Below are 18,047 nucleotides of genomic sequence, written 5' to 3' on the forward strand. Positions count from 1 at the left end.
TTGTACGTTTGTTCACCACCTCTCTTTTAACATCACTGTTTCAACTCTGATTCTAAACATACTAATAGTTGCTATTCTTCTGAAGGTGAAGAGTTGAGTGTGTCGAGATCAGAGATCCTGGATACAAAATAGAACAGGAGTAGTATAGATGGTGCCATATTGTGTGATACTGGGCACAACCAATCACCTGAAGGTTAAAGCAAAGGAATTGTAATTTATTGAAACCAAATAAAGTATGGGCAAATGTTGAGGACAATGCTTCCCCAGTTTAAAAAAGTCAAAAAGTCAACCGCTACAATCTCCCGTTCTGGTTAGCACTCAGTGACTGTATCAGGGGAGATTTCAGGCACTATGCCAGCAGCAATATCTGGACATAAACACAGACCACGACTTTGGAGATGCTCTGAGACATTCACCTCTGTTTCCATCTTCCCTCTGCTAATCACCACCAACAGCAACACCTGTGTGAACATTTAAAGAGGGATCCAAATCTATCTCCTATTTTTGTCGGCATACATTTACTGAAGACTCATCACAATCATTTCATACAATACCCTGAAATATTGTGATGCACTAAAAAGTTCGTCCTATATGGGATGAGCAATTCTGAAATAAAAAGAAAGAAATAGAAGAATAAAGAATTTTTTACTCCATCAACACTAAAGCGCCAAATCTCCATAAATGCAGAGAGCGCTTTAATGTTGAGAGGAATGTTTCATCTGGATTATTGACGAACAAGATCATCAGTTCATCTTCTTGCTATATTAATATGAATCAACTGTCCCTCTGTTACAAGTTAAGAACCTTTGTGTTTTAAACTTTATATACTTTTAACTTTCTGCCCAATAATAACAATTCATTCAAATAATACATTTCCTCATAAAACCTTGAATTGAAAAAAAAAAAGAAGAGTGAAAACAAACAGGGGAGTCCTAAAGCGAGTGGTAGTGCACGAGCCGTGTCCATGCAGGAGCTCAAAAACACATGACGCCAGTACATGCAGAGAGCTGTTGTCATTTCATCATGTTACGCAATCCGTCCTCGTAAAATGAAAGCTTGTATCTCGGTTTTAAAAGCTTGTATTTGTGGTTTTGGAAGCATGGTAATTCCTGTGCCCACAACTGTCGAGCAATGATGTCGGATTAATGAGCGCATCACATTGGATGGATCATAAGCCTGTATGTTTTTGCAGCCAGATTGTTCATATCTGCTCTGGTTATCTCTGTCAGTGAGGGCTAACTTGGCCGCAGCGTTGCCGTCGGATGAATGAACAGCCCGCTCGCTCTCACAGCTGGCGCACCAGCAGAGCACAGCCTTTACGCACACGGCATCATTGGCTGAGAGCCCACGCGTGTCAGAGGGAAGACGGCGAACCAGTAAACCGCGTTAAACGAAGCAGTAAACTAGTTGAAGAGGCTCCCGTGTGTCTACACTCGTTCTTCGTGATCGCTCTCAGCTGCAGTTTATCGATCCGCGGACTGATTGGCTTTTTTTTCTTTTCTTTCCCCGGACCGGAGCTGTCCACGGTGCTGAAACATGAACCAAAGCGCGGGAGCGGTGCAGCACACACGGAGGTACTCCAGTGATGTGATGGTAGGTAGCGGTGCTTCTAACTCATGATCCAACGTGGCATGCGTGGAGCTATGTGTGTTTGATAGAAACCCTTTTATGGAGTCTCTGTTTGCGTCCCAGTGTGAGCGTAAAGTTGGCTGCTTGGATAAGTTTACAGGAAGAAAAGTAACCCACGTGTCTGAAGTTCACGGAAGTCGTTTAAATTACATGAAAACAGTGTGTGAACAGAGTCAGAGCATCTGATCTGTTGTTGCGTTCCTTTAGCGCAGAAACAGTGTTTCAGATAAATGATTTAACGGACTGCAGGACAAACGGTGTTCCCGTTTGAGGACGCTCTCTCTCTCTCTCCAGAGCATCCACTTGACTAAATGATTTATGGGACTTTGGATACCACCGACAAATATGGAGGGGCAAAAATTAACATTTCATATCAAACCTAGATATTGACTGCATGTATTAAGTCACAAGGGGAATCCGTGGTGTTGCTGGACTTACGATGTGTTTTATACTAAAGACAGCAGTGAGTTAAAGTGAGAGTGATAAATGGGTCATGTCAGTTGTCTTTACTCTTGATCAGACTTGAGTGAAATGTATTGAAGCAGGACTCTGTGTACCTGCTGAATCAGGTGCTTCTAAGAAGAGCCTGACCGATGTGGGGATACTGATGCCAATGTCGGGTGAGAAATTCACTGATACTGCTAATGACGATCAATATAGTGATTTTTATTTTGCTGATATGACTGAAAGACTGTGCAATATACTGTCAACCAATTCTTGCGCAGATCACTGTAAGGTCAGCTGTGATGCTCTATGAAGGCTCTGTGAATGTGCAGCAGACAGTGATGACATAATTAACTATGGAGTCTTTTTTTTAAGATTTATTTTTGGGCTTTTTATGCCTTTAATGGAGACACAGGACAGTGGATAGAGTCAGAAATCAGGGAATGACATGTGGGAAGGAGGCCACAGGCGGGATGTGAACCCTGGCCACCCGCTTGAGACTACAGCCTCCATACATGGGGCGCGCGCACTAACCACTGCACCACCAGCGCCCCAACTATGGAGTCTTTTTTGACTAATCATGGGATTTTTTTTTTTAAATTACAAAATTACCTGTAAAAGAAGTGTTGCTGTTTCTGCCCATCAGAAAGCATAGATGGCAAGACAGATTAGTGATAGACAAACAGATATATTGGCCTGTGTCAGAAAAAAATAGATATCAATGAGGATCTCCTTCTCAGATGATGAAATGGATCTGGTTAGGGCTTCATTGTGTTGGGAGAAAAACTGATATTGCAATATTTGTATATATGAAAATGACAGAAAATCTCACCAGATAAAAGCAGTCTGCTTTTTATGTACATGTTACTGTAGATCCGCATGATACTTATCTGTACGATGTGTGATTACTTAATAAAGTGAAGTTAATTTACAAGTATAAAAGAGTGCATATAAGCTTTAACCAGAGGTAAACAAAAGCAGCGGCCCAAGATGTGCAACCATCTGACAGCCTTCCCTCCCTTTGCCTTGCTAAGCGTTGCATGCTTTATAGCTGTGAAAACCGAAGTTTGTCAATGAAAGTCAACAAAGGAAAATTAAGAGGAGTCAGCGTCGGGACACTTGCAGAAATGACGGTGACCCCTGGTTGGAGGTCCCCACAATACATTTTTGCCAAGGGCCCCAACAGACTCAGTTTTTCTGTCTCTCTTCTGTCCATGTTTTACATTCATGTTGTGAATGTCGTGTTTTCAGCATGTCCCGGTTGAAGCCAAAAAAGCCTTCTTTTTTTTTAAACCACTAGATTGGCACCAATTAATCTGAGAGTGTCTGATAGTCAGCTGGAGCTTCATCTGACAACACGGCCCTTCTACCTTGCTCAGGTGCCTCAATCAAAACAGTCCGAATGTGCACATACTGAGTGAGAAATCATTTCTTCTCAGTTTGTATAATTTTTATAATGTACTGGGACACATTCTGACTTTTGTAGTGTATTGTGCAGCCTTAGATTGGATCAATCTGATTCATTATCAGCCTGTTATCATGTAAACAGACTAATGTGTCAATAATGCGCTCATCCTTTTAAAATGATGCATGAGCCATGCATTGCCATCATATCAGAAACCTAAGAAAGCCTGAATCTTAAAAACAGTCCTGCATTCATTAAGATTCATTTATTCAAGGAAACCTGATAAATGCTCCTGTTCACTGAAGCCAAAATGCTAAACTAAGTTTAGGAAGTGTATCCAACATGCTCCTCTGCAGGCCTGATGATGTCTCCACCTTCTAGAAGTTTCTTTCTGTTTAATACTCCAAAACTTTAATGAGGCTGCAGAGCCATGGTTAGTCTGTGCATAATGCTGAGCAATAGCACTGAAACCGTTGGATTAATTTTCATCAGCCTAAACCGTGACGGCATGAGATCTCTCAGCACTCAGCTCCTCTGAAAGAGATGATTCATGTGATTACACACCAACCAGTCAATGCAGTTATATGATAGGAAAGATAACATAGTAACATAAGAGAAGATATGAATGGAGGAAGAGGAAGGAACTTGTAATAACCACAATCCTCGGTGTACATTGTGGGAAAGAATCCAAGCTGTATAAGTGCACAGTAGAATATACCATGTTGGATAAAGGGTTGTAAATGTACATAATGAGACACAAGGAGAATGCATCAGTGAAAAAGCTGTAGCATAAAAAGCATCAGCTTTGTCAAAAATGTCAAACATAGACATCTTTCAGCGAAAAAGGAAAGTGTGTTTTTTAAGTGCTTTATATAACATAAAAACTCAGACAGGGATAAAGTTTGTCTGAACGTTGTCTCAGTCTAAGGCTTCATTAATACAGCATAAAATCCCAACAAGATTTAAAACACGCTCGTGTACACTTACCTTACATAATACAAAAGAAGGGCATCAGCAAGAAGATTGAAAAGAAACACCAGGCTATAATAAAAAAAGGAAACATTCAGAATGAAATGCAACAGAGACAAAGAGCTGAGATAGAATCAACAGAATGATGTGGGACAGGGTATGATTAAATTCAAACAAACAAAAGGGATGCTAATGAACTGAGAGGTGTAGGTGCTGACTTCAACTTTTCTGGAAGTTTCTTTCCCATATGTGCTGCATTGAAATTGAGCACTGCTCCTCCCTTTGGTTGCCAGGTTGGGAACTGTAAGCACTCCTGTCCCACACGATCTGAGAGGTGTGCACCAGGAGGCTCACAAAAAAAAAAAAAGCAGGAGGAGAAAAAACAGAAATGCTACATCTTTCAGTGCTTGAAGTATTTTAAAGTCAAGTCTTGGTGTTTAAACGTCTGAGAACACGATTGATACCTCATGTTTTTGTTCTTTGTGTGGACTGCAGCATGTGCTTCCATGTGATCTACTTTGAGAGAGAACTGTTTACAAGAATATAAATAGATGAAAGCATGAATGAGGAAATGAAGGCTGTGCCGTCTGCTTTATTAAGAAGTGAGCCCTGTTTGTTCACCAAAACTACTTATAATGTGATGGTCTGGGTAAAAGAAACAATCCATGTTGACTTGTGGTGTTAAACTGGACAAAACAGTGACGGTAAAAGTAGAAAAGCTCTCTGACAGAACCACATGATGGCCAACAAGCATGCTTTTCTGTGTTGCGAGACATAATGCAGTTATTCTGAATGACTGTACAAAGATTTTGTGATGCAGAAATGACAAATGTAACTAATCGAAGAACAATAGTCGAAGATTCCTGCAGATTTACTATTGACAAAGCCCAGTCTCAGTATGCAGTAATACATTTTGTATTTGTTCTCATCATCTTGTTGGCTCTTTATCTTTTATATACATTTTAATGGTATACTGTTTAGCTTTAGCTGCATTTTGAGACCTGCCTGTTGTTTCTTTCTTATTTTTTTCTTTCTTGTATTTCTTTGTTTGACCTGACTGTTGTTTATTTCTTTTTGCCCAGAGTTCCTGCCTTTGCTTTGTCCGTCATAGCACTTTATAAACACCTGTTTTTAAGCTGCTATATAAATAAAGTTCTTCTTATTATTGTTATACATTTTTTTAATAATATTGGAAACTACCAAAAAACCCCTCATATAAAGAATCTGCCGTCTGTAAATCAGTGGTGACTCCAATGAAGGAGGTATATTTGATTTAGTTAGGGCAAACGGAAACAACAAACCAACAGTATGGTGATGGCGACATACTAGGATCCAGTTTAAATAATCAACGCCCAGCTCGCCATAGGTCGAAAACATCAAATGACCTGGCTCCGCCCCTCTCTACCTGAAGGCAACCTGAATGGAGAGGAGGGGAGCAGAAGCACTTAAGAGTCAGGGGTCATCGACCTTCCCATTACCTTTGAAAATGTAACAGAGGTACATTTTTCAAAGGTAGTTGTCTTTTCTCGAGACCAGGATTCATTTTATTTTATTTATTTGAAACATGTTGAGCTATGGTGACATACAACTCAAAGTACAGCTAGGTTTGGTTAGCTTTAGAGATATCCTGTCATATCATAAAACCTAGGGCATCATGTCATCATTTGTAACATCTTTATATACCAAACATAAAAGCAATACGAAGACTGTGAGTGTGTTGTAGTGACCTATCTGACCTGACATTGCTATTTCTAGAGCCCCACTCGATCTGAAGCGTCAGCGTCTCTCTGAGGAGCAGGAAATAATTTGAATCACCTTGGCTATTTGCTACACTCTGTGCTTGTCTCATTACACCCAGCATTCAGAAGCCATTAAAACCAGCTGCAGAAAATGGAAAATGAGGACAATTGTGACAACCCCCCCCCCCCCCCCCCCCCATGGGCTTTGATAGAGAAATAAATGTGCATGCATTGCTGGGGGCTATCCAGTTCATTTTCTTGCCTCCTCCAGTCTATCCATTAAAGTGTGGATGTGAGCGCTACAATTTGTCTTTTTTTGGGACCAACACTTTTCCTAATGACACATTCTGAGCGATATGAATATTATAAACACAGCGTTAGACCTGTTTATGAGTCTCGTTTTTTACCTTCTTCCTGGGGACATGTGTCTGAGGAAGTCATTTGGTTTCAGAATGACCCTGGGGGATATATTTTGTTAAAACAGAAAATTGAAGAACAATTTCAGAAAGGCGTTTTACCTTTTATTTGGATTTCAATATCTTGAAATGTCACAGAGAAAGGCAGAATGCATTATAGCATTTAAAGGAGCAATCTGTAAGATATCTACTGAGTGAAATGATAAAGTGACCTTACTATATGATCAGACATTAAGGAAACATGCTATGTTGAAGTGTTGGCTTCTCTGACAACAATGCAGCAGCCAGTATGTCCTCCTTCTAACTTTAGATTCTGGTCCTGAATGCTCTGGATTTGTTTGGACCAGAGAAGGTAGGCGGTTTTAAGGCACCCCTACATGGCCGTTTTGGACGCCCCTCGGTTTTGCCATATATGAGACCAGTTATCAGGTCAAACCAACAGGTGTTGCAGTGATGGAAGCGGGCGAGAGAACTGGTTCAGATAGAAGTGATTGTACCCGACCTAAAAAGCCTCTGCATGTTTCTAATAAGCTCCACGAGCAGAAACGTGCTCAAACTAGGATCAATATTGGAGATGCTTTTGAAAAATGGAGAGAGGTTAGACCGCAGAAAGGTTTACAGACCGATGCAGAGCTGGCTAAACACTGAAGCTTCAGTGCCTGCGACATGGCAACCTGTGTGAGCATCGACTCTAGAGAGGAGGGGGCGGGGGGAGACAGCTCTCGACAATGTTTAAACACTAGGTGTCATAGTAACATATTGCTCCCTTAAGACTTAATTTTAAAAACACAGTTTAGAGAATTTGATACAACTTTTAAATAGCAGTGTTTAGAGAGCTGACAGAAAAGGGAAGGATGTGTAAGAGATGTGAAATAGCACACACTCAGATCCCTTATTTCAAATACACAAATTCCACATTATATTGGCCACCATGGTGCCCCAGGGGTGCAATTTTTGCTGTGCTTTTCCTTTTACAGATGCAATACATTCCACATCAATCACCAAAAGAGGAATAGATGAGCTCAGTTATCGCTGTAAATTTCCCCAATGATTCTCCCTCACTGCAGCCTGCAAACGTTGGCGTCCAGGTGGTCCAAAGCTCTTGTATAGATGCCAACACTCCCCCTGCTGTGATCTGCTGGACTGGACAGTCGGCTAACAGAGAAAAAATAAAAAAAAATATTCCCTCCATAAAATGATTTTGCACAATTCAGTTCCAATTCTATTCCCCTGATGGGACTTGTTGGCTTCAGTCGAGATGAATGGTCCGCAGATTCTCTCTGTTGCATTCATGTTTTTTTGTTTTGTTTGCATCACTCAGTCCCAATCTAGACTCGTCTCCTCTGTAGTCCCCCCGGTGGTGGGATGAATTACCAACCTCCATTTGCTCTGCAGATTCCCTTTACACCTTCAAGAAACGGATGACAAACCCCGCTCTTTTACCTTCACACTTATTGATCGTGATGCAACTGATAAGGATGATGATATTGATGATGTCGTTGCTAATTGTTAGACTATTGAGGATGACAAAGATGTGGCATGTTGTCAGCACATGTGCCTGATCAGACTTGAAGCTCTCCCCTCTAGATCCTTTCTTGTGCTGTACTCACTCTCAGTTGCTCTAAACAATTGTCTGTTAATTCAATTATTTAATTTTATTTATTTATTCAAATAGGACAGTGCACATTAATCAACATATCAACAAATTGCATCCATGTAAATATGTCGGAATTAGCACAAAAGTTAAATTTCATCCTTAGTCCTAAGTCAGGTACTATTCAGTCAGGTAGTATTTAAAATCGCAGGACGAGCCAGAAGTCCCGGGGAACGGGCACCAGAAGGGGAGGACAGATATTATGAGTACATGACTGATTTGTTTTTAACCAATGTTTGAGTTTTATTTTTTAAACTCAAGTAGTTCTCACAATCCCTTATATGTGATGGTAATTTGTTCCAGGAATGTGTTCCTCTAATAGATGTCACTTGTTTACTGAATTCAGTTCTACTTTTCGGTAAATTACAGTCTCCTCTAGCAGCCTTACTGATACAGATTTACATGGGAACACAACCTTGTACTTACTGTCTTTGTTTTCAGTTGTTTTAATGAGTGTCTACAGGGAGGGTCGAACTGAAAGGACCAAAGTCACTGAGACCGAGGAGCTTCTCTTTGACTTTTACATTCGTGAGCCTAAACGAGACGTGTGTAAGACGACTGAAAGTAAGCGAGTGGATCATTGCTTTGGAGAGTGATTTTCTCCCAGTGGACTATCAGAGTACAGAGGCTATAACACAGCTAAGAGAGAGGTTCTTTAACATTTCGCCTTCTATTCTCTGACTCTCATGCAGCCTATAGTCACAGCTATGATCACACAGCTTTAACTGAACGCGAGATTGCCATTATCTTTGTTTGGATTCCCCAGCAGGGATGTTGTTATCAAAAGCAATATGTCAGCAGGATATACGAGAGCTTTGGGGGCTGGACTGCATCTGCTGCGGGGAGCAGTGCAGATAAAAGGCGCATGTCGTGTTGTTGGAACAGTGGGTGTTTGCTTTGTACTCGCTGTGAGATTGGTTGGGGTCCTGCTTGGAGTGTTTTCTTCTGCTTTTCCCCTCTTTCTCAGTCATACTTCTTGAAACTTTGCTGTCTAGATATGCTTTTCAAGGAAACAGAAAACACTAAGACCCTTTCAAACTTTTTTCACTTCTTGCTTTTTTGGTTGAATTAGAAAACACTGCAGAATGTGACAGGAGAACATGTCCCAGGGCCTAAAACACATATTTTTTTAGGAACTATGAATGGGTTCTTTTGTGCATTTTGGTTCTGTTTTAGGAGCAAACAGCTGGGACGCATTAAGTGCACAAATCATCACTGGGTAACAATGTGAGTCTGAAGGGACGGCCTAGTGTGTAATTTAAGGGAAATCCCTTCTGAACATCAGGCCTCATCAGGGAGACACCCGGCACCCCAGGGAGCTCCCACTGCGAGACAGATGGATGAACAGTCCGACTCTTGTCACCTCGATCCCTGCAGACGGAGTAACAGGAGATAAGTGTGACTGAACAAGAACCAAAACCAAACATATGGAAAAATAAATCTCTGTACACTGCGCCAAATTCTCCACAGGGAGTTAAGACATTCAATAAGGTGTGAAGTGCATCCAGCCTTATTTACTTTACAATCCTGCAAGACACACGTGTGTATTAGACAAGCATAAACCAGGAAACGTCATTCTTTAACGGATTCTGGAAAATACAAACCAACAGTGTTGTATTTCAAAACCCCTTGAACATCTTGACCACCAATAACAAGAGATGAGACATTACAAACTACAAAAAAATACTTTGAAGTTGTTCTTTAGGTACGTTTCCAGGTTTCTGTCCTGGAATGTCCTGAACTTTTTCAAAAGGCCTGTTTGTTTAGTCTCAGCTCAGTCGAAGGGGAGTTACCAATGTAACCAATATTATAATTTAAATTGTTTATTATAATTTTAATAAGCAATCTGCTCTGCATGCTTTACCGTGTTGTAGTGCTTCGAAGGCCCTGACTACAGAGTCTTACCAGCGGACACAGATTCACCTGGTGGTCTTGCTTCAGTCAAAAGTAATTCTGTATCACAATCCATCCCAGAAAGTCTTCAGGCAAAGCCCTAAGCTGCCCCTGGGAACCCCCCTGCAGGAGAGCGCTGGTGTTGAAATCCATCCACAGTCTCTACATCTCAACACTCAACACCCATTTGTAATTGAGATGTCTAAAATTCAAGTTTTCAGCCAAAAGAGCAAAGAGTAAGCAGTGTGCAAAAGGAACATTTGTAGCTTGGACTTAAAGGTGGTCAGAGTTGGGGCTCTGATAACAAAAGAACATTAACTGATTTCCCCCGTTACACTGAGAGGACAGCAAGACATTTCTGAACAAAAAAGGTGTCACTGCCAAACCTTGTGCGCAAAGGACTATAATTTTGCAATGCTTTACAGTGTTTGACAAGCATCTGTGTTTTTAAATACAAAACTATAAGTATGATTTCAGGCAGATGTTAGAGTCTACATCAGGATGTGAATCAGTATTGAGAGACAGCAGACGAACCACACCGCTCGCAGACATCATGATGAATCCAGCTGTCAGCTCTTTGTACGCTGCTGGCCGTCTTCCATATGATGAAGTCGGGAAAAAAAATCCTTGAAACTGGTTCAGCTCTTACTTAACGGCTGCCAGCTGCATCATGGGTTTGTTATAAGCTTCTTAGATATCATGGGGACATTGTGATTGGGTAAACAAAGGACAAAGACGGGATAACATCGTTGGTCCTGTCAGCAGAGGAACATAGTTACCTAAGAAGTATAAATCAGGAATAAAAATCAGAATCGGACATTTCTTTGAGCGAGGTGTCAGCGCAAAGTACAGCACTGTTTCTTTTAAATATTGCATGGAGGTGTCGGTGCCCTGTGAAGGAGGTGTAACCGGTGAAACAGCTGGAGAGCCAATCTGAGTCCTGTTCTGAGAGGAGAAGATTATGATTGCGGTTCTCCAGCAGTTCTGCCTGCTCGGCTCTGTGAGGCTAATGGAGCACTCAGCTGAGAGGACGGGAGGAAGGCAGACAAGCAATTCTGATAGATTGCATCATTGTCGAGAGTGCAGACATGAAGTCTGTCTCCCATGTTGTGTTGATTACAAGTTATCCACATGATTTCAATGTATGCTATTGGGGTGACGGGGGTACAGTATGCCATGCTGAAAATCATTTTTTTTTGGTATTCTGTGCAATTCATAGCAGTGTTTCAAACAGAATGACAGTTTACCTGTGGAGGTGAGGAGTTTTTTATTGAAAATATATGACAGAATGCATGACTCTGTTTTAAGTACCAGTAAGCAATTTGTTACCATTTTCATTATTCTTTATCTAATTTACAGATCTGGACACAGGTCTGTTAATCAACAACTTGTTTGTAGTCTGCGCTAATTTTAACCAAGGACGTTCATTTGGGGAAAAAAACCTTTAACTTCCGTTAAATTCAGTTTCCATTTAAGTCCAAATCTGCTCTTACATGGGAAGTTGGAGCGCAGACAGCCTCAGCAAGAGCACACTGCCTCCTGTACTTTATTTAGTTTTTGGACTATTTGTGCTTTTATTGGAGAGACAGGACAGTGAGTAGAGTTGGAAATTGGGGCGAGAGAGAGTGTGGAATGACATGCTGAAGAGAAGCTACAGGTCAGATTTGGAACCAGGTCGCCTGATTTAAGGACTCCAGCCCCCGTGCATGGGGCGTGCAAACTAGCACTCGGACACCGTTGCCCCACGCCTCGTGTAATTTAGAGTGCTTAGTGAAGAACAAGCCAAAGTGCTCTTCTCTGCCTCGGGTGCTTTTATTGTGCTGCTTGACCTCCATGACTGCACTTCTGGAGCGCTGCTAGAGTGAAAACAATATTGACACGTGTAATTTTGAGTTTTCCAAGTCGTCATTGTCATGTTTCAATCCGACCTGTCCTTTCATCTGTTTTCCAGAAAAAGTATGAACACCAGGCCGAGCTTTTACAGACTGAGATAAACGTTTCCAGGCAAAATGTGTTTATAGGCCGACTTAAAAACATAAAAGCTTCCTAGAAAACTGCATAATTTTGGAACATGGTCCATTTTCTCTTTGGGCATTATCCAAATTAAGTGATAACATCTTCGGATTTTTGCATTCTTTCTAGAAGTACTTTTTGGGCCTTTTTGCCTTTTATTAGACAGTCGAAGAGAGACAGGAAACGTTGGGAGGAGGGAGTGCAGGGTAACATACAGCAAAGGGTCAAGGTTGGACTTGAACCCATGGTCGTTGGAGGAGGACTTTAGCCTCCGTACATGGCTGTCCTGCACCCAAAATCTGATTTTCATCCATATTTAATGACACAGGAATGACAACAGCCTTGTTTTTCTCAAAGTGGATTGAATAAAATAAAACAGCCGTGTCCATCAATATTTCCCTCTGCTGTTTTAAAAACAGTCAGTGAGGCGTGAAGCCTAATTGAGCGCTTTGCAATTGTCCCCTCTGGAAATCCTGCGAGCCAAACACAGCAATCAGGCGAGCATTCAAGAAGGGGCAGCACCTCTCCCTGTCAATCACAGAGTGTGCTTCTCCTCAAACTCAATCTGATGATGTTCTCTCTCTAATGTTGATGGGAGATGAGCTGAGAATCCGAGCTTTTTAATGAGTGTCCATAGAATTTAAGTAATGCACGAGTCACACAAGCGGAGTAAAAATCATGTTCAACCAACCAATCATTTCAGTCCTAAAAAAATGGATTACTCTGTCTCCCAGACCTGCTGCTGCCTTTTGTGAAATGGTGTTTAAATGTGGTGCAGCTATACAGACATGCATCACTTTCATGTCCGTCTGGATGGAAAGCGGGCCCTGTAAAGTCGTTACTACAGGACACGGGGAAAAGAGGGGAAAGCAATGAGTCTCCAGTCACAGGATATCAAAATGAAATGTCATTATTTTAACCTTCCTCAGCTGCCTATGTCATCTTATTGTTTAAAATGTGGAGGGTAACTTAGCCAGCGGTAGAAAGGCCTACACCAGTGTTTCTCATTGAGTATTTATTGCAAAATGTCTTCAAAGAGTTAATTTAAACTTCGGAGACAAGTTCTGCTTTATTGTTCAGGTACAATCCTACAATATCAGACTCTGTCTTATCAAAGGTTTTCATTTAAGGACATTTTATCACAGGCCCTCTCTGGAATCTCATACAGTTGGGATTGTTGATTCCTTGGCTTGTTGTCTGAAGCTTTTCTGACTTTTTTTCCTGATGTGGATACAATGAAAGAGTGTATGTTTTATTTCTTTAAGTTTCTTTTGGGTCTTTTTGCCTTTTTTGACATGACAGTGGCTAGCGTAGGAAACCAGGGAGAGAGAGAGAGAGTGGGCAATGACATGTGGGAAAGGAAGCTACAGTCCAGACTCAAACCCAGGCTATACATACTTGGAGGACTATAGCATCTGTCCATGAGAGGCAAATTAATCTGCACCCCATGGCATTTATTTCTTCTTTAGTTGAATGTATTTGGTTAAGTTTTGGAACCACTTCCTTGACCTTTAGTTTAGAGAGACTAAAAACCCTGGTCTGCTGCATGTACCTCTACCACTTATGATGAAACTGAAGCAGTTCCTCAATCTTAGCTATAATATAGACAGAGATGGGTAAAAAATGGCTCACGAATATTGGGAATAAATTGGTTGAAATTGTTGTGCTTTACAATTCCTAGATATATGAAAAAGTAAGACATAGTCTTTGTTATTTTTGGCACATTTCGCTGCTAAGCGAAATGTGGTTCTGCTCTAATAGCAATAGCAATTTTATTTATGGAGCTCTTTTATTGATAGGTTAGCTCCAGGTGCTTTATACTGAGGATGCAAATACAACCAACTACACAACCACAGAGTAACCATTCCTATGTTTGGAAGATTAGAAGAGTTTGGCTTTAAAGGCAGAGACAGTTGCTGTCAACATGCGTCCTACAGAACCTGTGCTGCAGCTCTACAGTTTGTTCAATGGTTGCTGCGACTTTCCTAACCTCTTTTTGCCCTCCAGGCCTCTGCTCCAGTCACTTGATTCAAAGCTATGACTTTTCTTGAGATCTTACCAAATTATAAAAGGTATTTTTGGAAAAGCCAGGACAAACACACTAAAAACAATCAAACCACCAGCCTGGAGATCAAATATGAATGGTAATGTTGTGTTTCTAGTTTGAGTTTAACTTTAAGCCTAAGAGCTCATTGATTGAAATGCCCTTATGTAACACAGCTGGGCTTCATTGTCAGTCAGTCATTATGCAACAATCACTCTCATTCTTTGAACATCCTTGCTCATGTCGATTCTAAGTCTTTTTGGACTCCTGAAATCCACAATTTCATTCCTCTGATTTAATTCTTTTTTTTCAGGATTTGTCCCCTTCTCTAGTGACTGGTAGACAGACTTATATAAGACAGAACAGACACAACTCATGCAACAAAATCTGTCTGGGAGAAAAACAAGTGGAAGAGGAAAAAAGAAAGCCAGTCGTCTTGATGTTGATCAATGTTACTGAAATAAATATAGTCTCAGCCCATGTCATTATATCGAGTATTGTTTCCCGTGTCAGAATACCTACAACATGATGGTAATGTACGCTGGTAAGAGAGGGGCCCCCTGTGAATTTGTTTTGCCTATGGACCCAATAGACTCTAGGATCACCACTGCATATCCCCAAAATCCACATGTTAGTGATGGGTGGATAACTGTGCTTTGTTTCTTGTAATCCAATAAAATATGACACCAGTTTTGTAAACGAACACACTTTTCCTTTCCTCCCATGATGTGAACTTCAAACTGTCTGCTTGGAACAAAAAAACTATCCTCTAGCCTTCTTTAAATCATAAATGTATTCACACTTAAAGTCAGTGGTGTAGTGCAGGATGTAAGCCGGTATACGGAGTATACCCACTTATTTTTCAGTCTCCATGGGGTATACTCACTTCCAAATCCCCTCTGAATCACACTACTGAAAATATTCAGTAGTGTGCTGCAATTGTTTTCCTTGAATGGTGAAGGGATGACCCTCTCTAATAATTATCTAACTGGCTAGTACGCACTAACTTAATATACAGGAGTAGTCTTATATGTCACATTTTATAACAGAGGCCATTTATTCGCTCACAAAATCTTTTTTTCCTTTTCATTATTTTGATTTTGACTCGTGGAAATGAGGCCACACTTGAGAGATTTAGCACCTTGCTCTTTGTTTTTGTTGTATGATCCTTAATTTCCTGTTAAATCTCCAGAAGCTCTTCAGAAGTCTACCTTCTTACATGAAAGGTAAAAGCATCAGCAGTACAATAACACTCTGTTGGCCATAATAACCCTTCCCTTGGTGGGAGTGAAAAGGCTGAGCTCTCTAAGGTCTTCATTTATGAGCAGCTCCTTGACCTTTCTCACTTCCCCTTTAAAAGGCTGGAAGCTGCGGCGCTCTGTGAAGCACAGGCGTTAATTGAAAGGCCCTTTGAATGAATTTTTCAGTGATGGTGCATTGTTCCCACAGACAGCATCCTTGAAAAACTAGCCAACTTGCAAAACTGGGTCACACCGACAATTCACAAGAAAGAAATTAGCTATTCTCAGGTGTCATTATTTCCGTGCAATGCAGATTCAAATAGAATTATGCGTTTTTTTCACATAACTTGAAGTCAGCTCTTTATGCAATATTTGGGCTGTAACAATACATTAGCTTTTCTAAAATGTGGTTTTAATTTATTGTGTTATGTAGTTGGAAAGAGGAAACTGGTATTTACGTAAATTAATGTCATAGCAGTTTAGCATATTTTGTAGCTGTTTAACTTCATTGAATTGTCAGAATTTCTTCAGATAGAGATACTCAGCTCTTTTGTTTCTTACAAATCGAGTCATAGTTCCATAAATAGTTACTGATAATGAGCTCACAAAGGAGGAGGATACAGTTCACTCTGAACTGTTGGAGAGTAACTGGTGGTGAGAAACAGACATATCAAAGAGGGAACTTGTCAAATGTAGAAATAGAGAGCATGCCATGACTGTATCAAAATAGAACAAAGCCGAGTCTGCAAGCAGTAAATTTCATCCAAATATAGTGCAGTAGCTGGTGCAGGGAGGAAGGGAGGGAGGGAGAGAAGCTGAAGTCTCCTGAGGCGGTGAGCGAGCTGACTCCAGATTTCACTCAGGGGACGGGGTCAGACTCGGGGGAGCCGAGCTCTGAGCTCCACAGGAATAGATCTGAATAGAGCCTGACGTACGGGGGCTTCCCTCGCTCCGTGCTGCCTCTCGGGCTGGACATGCAGGATTATTAGTTACACAGTTTACAGTGAGTGTTGTGCATCTGGGTCAGGAGGAGTGGCACAAGCAAAAGAGTGATTTCTAAGGAAAGGAGAATGACTGAGTAATGCGTTTGTTTCTTTGGACAACAAATATTTTGGGCTCTTGCTGGCTAAAATACAACAACACAGAATTGCTCATGGATGTCTTTAGCTAGCTGCTGCAAGACCAGCTGCAATAACAACAATACAGGTGGCTGTGGCTCAGTGGTAGAGTCGGTCCTTGGGCAAGACACTTAACCCCAAGTTTCTCCTGCTCCTTTGTCAGCCGCTAAGAATTTGTATGAATGAGATTTTTTACTGCTGATGGACTCTTTACACAGCAACCATCAGTGTGTGAATGTGTAGGTGTGACCTGCGGTGTTAAAGTGCTTTGAGTCGTCAGAAGAAAAAGTGCTATACAAGCTCATGTCCCTTTACTATTTACAGATTCCCCACAGAAATCTGTATTAAAGTGAGATTCTTTAACAGTTGTTTCATCGCTCTCTTCAACACCACGAGACTCCTCTGACAAAAACAGTGATTCAAAGCCTGAGAACCACGAAGTCACTGCTCTACCACAACAGGAATTAGTTACTTTATATATCCAAATTTTCTGAAACTCCTATAATCAACTGTTTGTGTCTTTGCCGTTTGTGTAGATGCAACAAATACATCCATACTTTGTTACAATACGCTGCTTTGCTACTTCATGTTATGTCAACTTTGACCTATTATGACAAATGTAAATGTTGGACCAGGCTATAAACATGTTTATTTCTGCTGTAAAAAAAAAAGGGCATTTTAATATAGGGTATATGTGACTTCTCAGGCGTTTGCAGCCTGCCTCAAGTGGACACACAAGGAATTGCATGTTTTTGCACTTCCACGTTGGCTTCATTTTTCAACACCGGAGGTTTCTGCTTAGATGTTCCTATTTGGAAGCCTAGCCAGTTTTGGGGCATGCCTAATCCTTAGCATAATATACCATCTACTAGACATCGTTGCATAACAGTTGAACAGTCTGTTTTGTTGAAATGAAGTTGTATTTCAACTGTCTAAGACAGTTTCAGGACAGCAATATTTAACTGTTAATTGTGTTCTCTGACTCCTGCAGCCTCAGACTGATTCAGGAGCGTAACAAAAGCAGGTAATGAGTCATCATGAACTTATTAGGAGCACAGATGGTGCCTAAACCCCTGGATTGGCAGCAAATGAAAATTGCTTTTCAACTGTGTAATTTTAGCATCAGATCAGAAGGGCTGCAGCTCTGAGAGGCAATCCAGCTTCCAAATTGAACACTTTGATACAGAGCAGACCTGGATTAGACGTGAAACTGAATCCAATATAACATCACAGAGATGACTCACACCAGGTGAGGCAAGGAGCCAAAGATGTTTATATTACAGCACAGTTCCTTCAACACAAACCGTCTTATTCATCACACAAGTGGAGACACCAACAAACTACTAACACATGACTTCACTCTGACTTAGAGAGTTGGTAGAAAGTTCAAACAAGCTTGTTTCGTCTTACTTGGTAACATGTTTGGTCACTGTGAGGCTCCATAATACCTTTATCATTTGCATTGTTTCCATAGCTCTCTCA

At 41.0% G+C, this 18,047-nt stretch overlaps 1 protein-coding gene across 1 annotated transcript in view; it reads left to right on the forward strand.

Annotated features, from left to right (window-relative positions):
• The first annotated feature begins 465 nt into the window (after nt 1-465).
• LOC132987127 (inactive dipeptidyl peptidase 10-like) overlaps nt 466-18,047 on the forward strand; it is a 92,247-nt gene continuing 74,665 nt past the window's right edge. Inside the window, exon 1 of the mRNA XM_061053982.1 lies at nt 466-1,593. Within this exon, the coding sequence (XP_060909965.1) occupies nt 1,537-1,593 (57 nt within the window). The 5' untranslated portion in view covers nt 466-1,536. The remainder of the gene's footprint in view (nt 1,594-18,047) is intronic.

The sequence above is a fragment of the Labrus mixtus genome, chromosome 13, assembly GCF_963584025.1.
Source record: "Labrus mixtus chromosome 13, fLabMix1.1, whole genome shotgun sequence".
Taxonomy (NCBI): domain Eukaryota; kingdom Metazoa; phylum Chordata; class Actinopteri; order Labriformes; family Labridae; genus Labrus; species Labrus mixtus.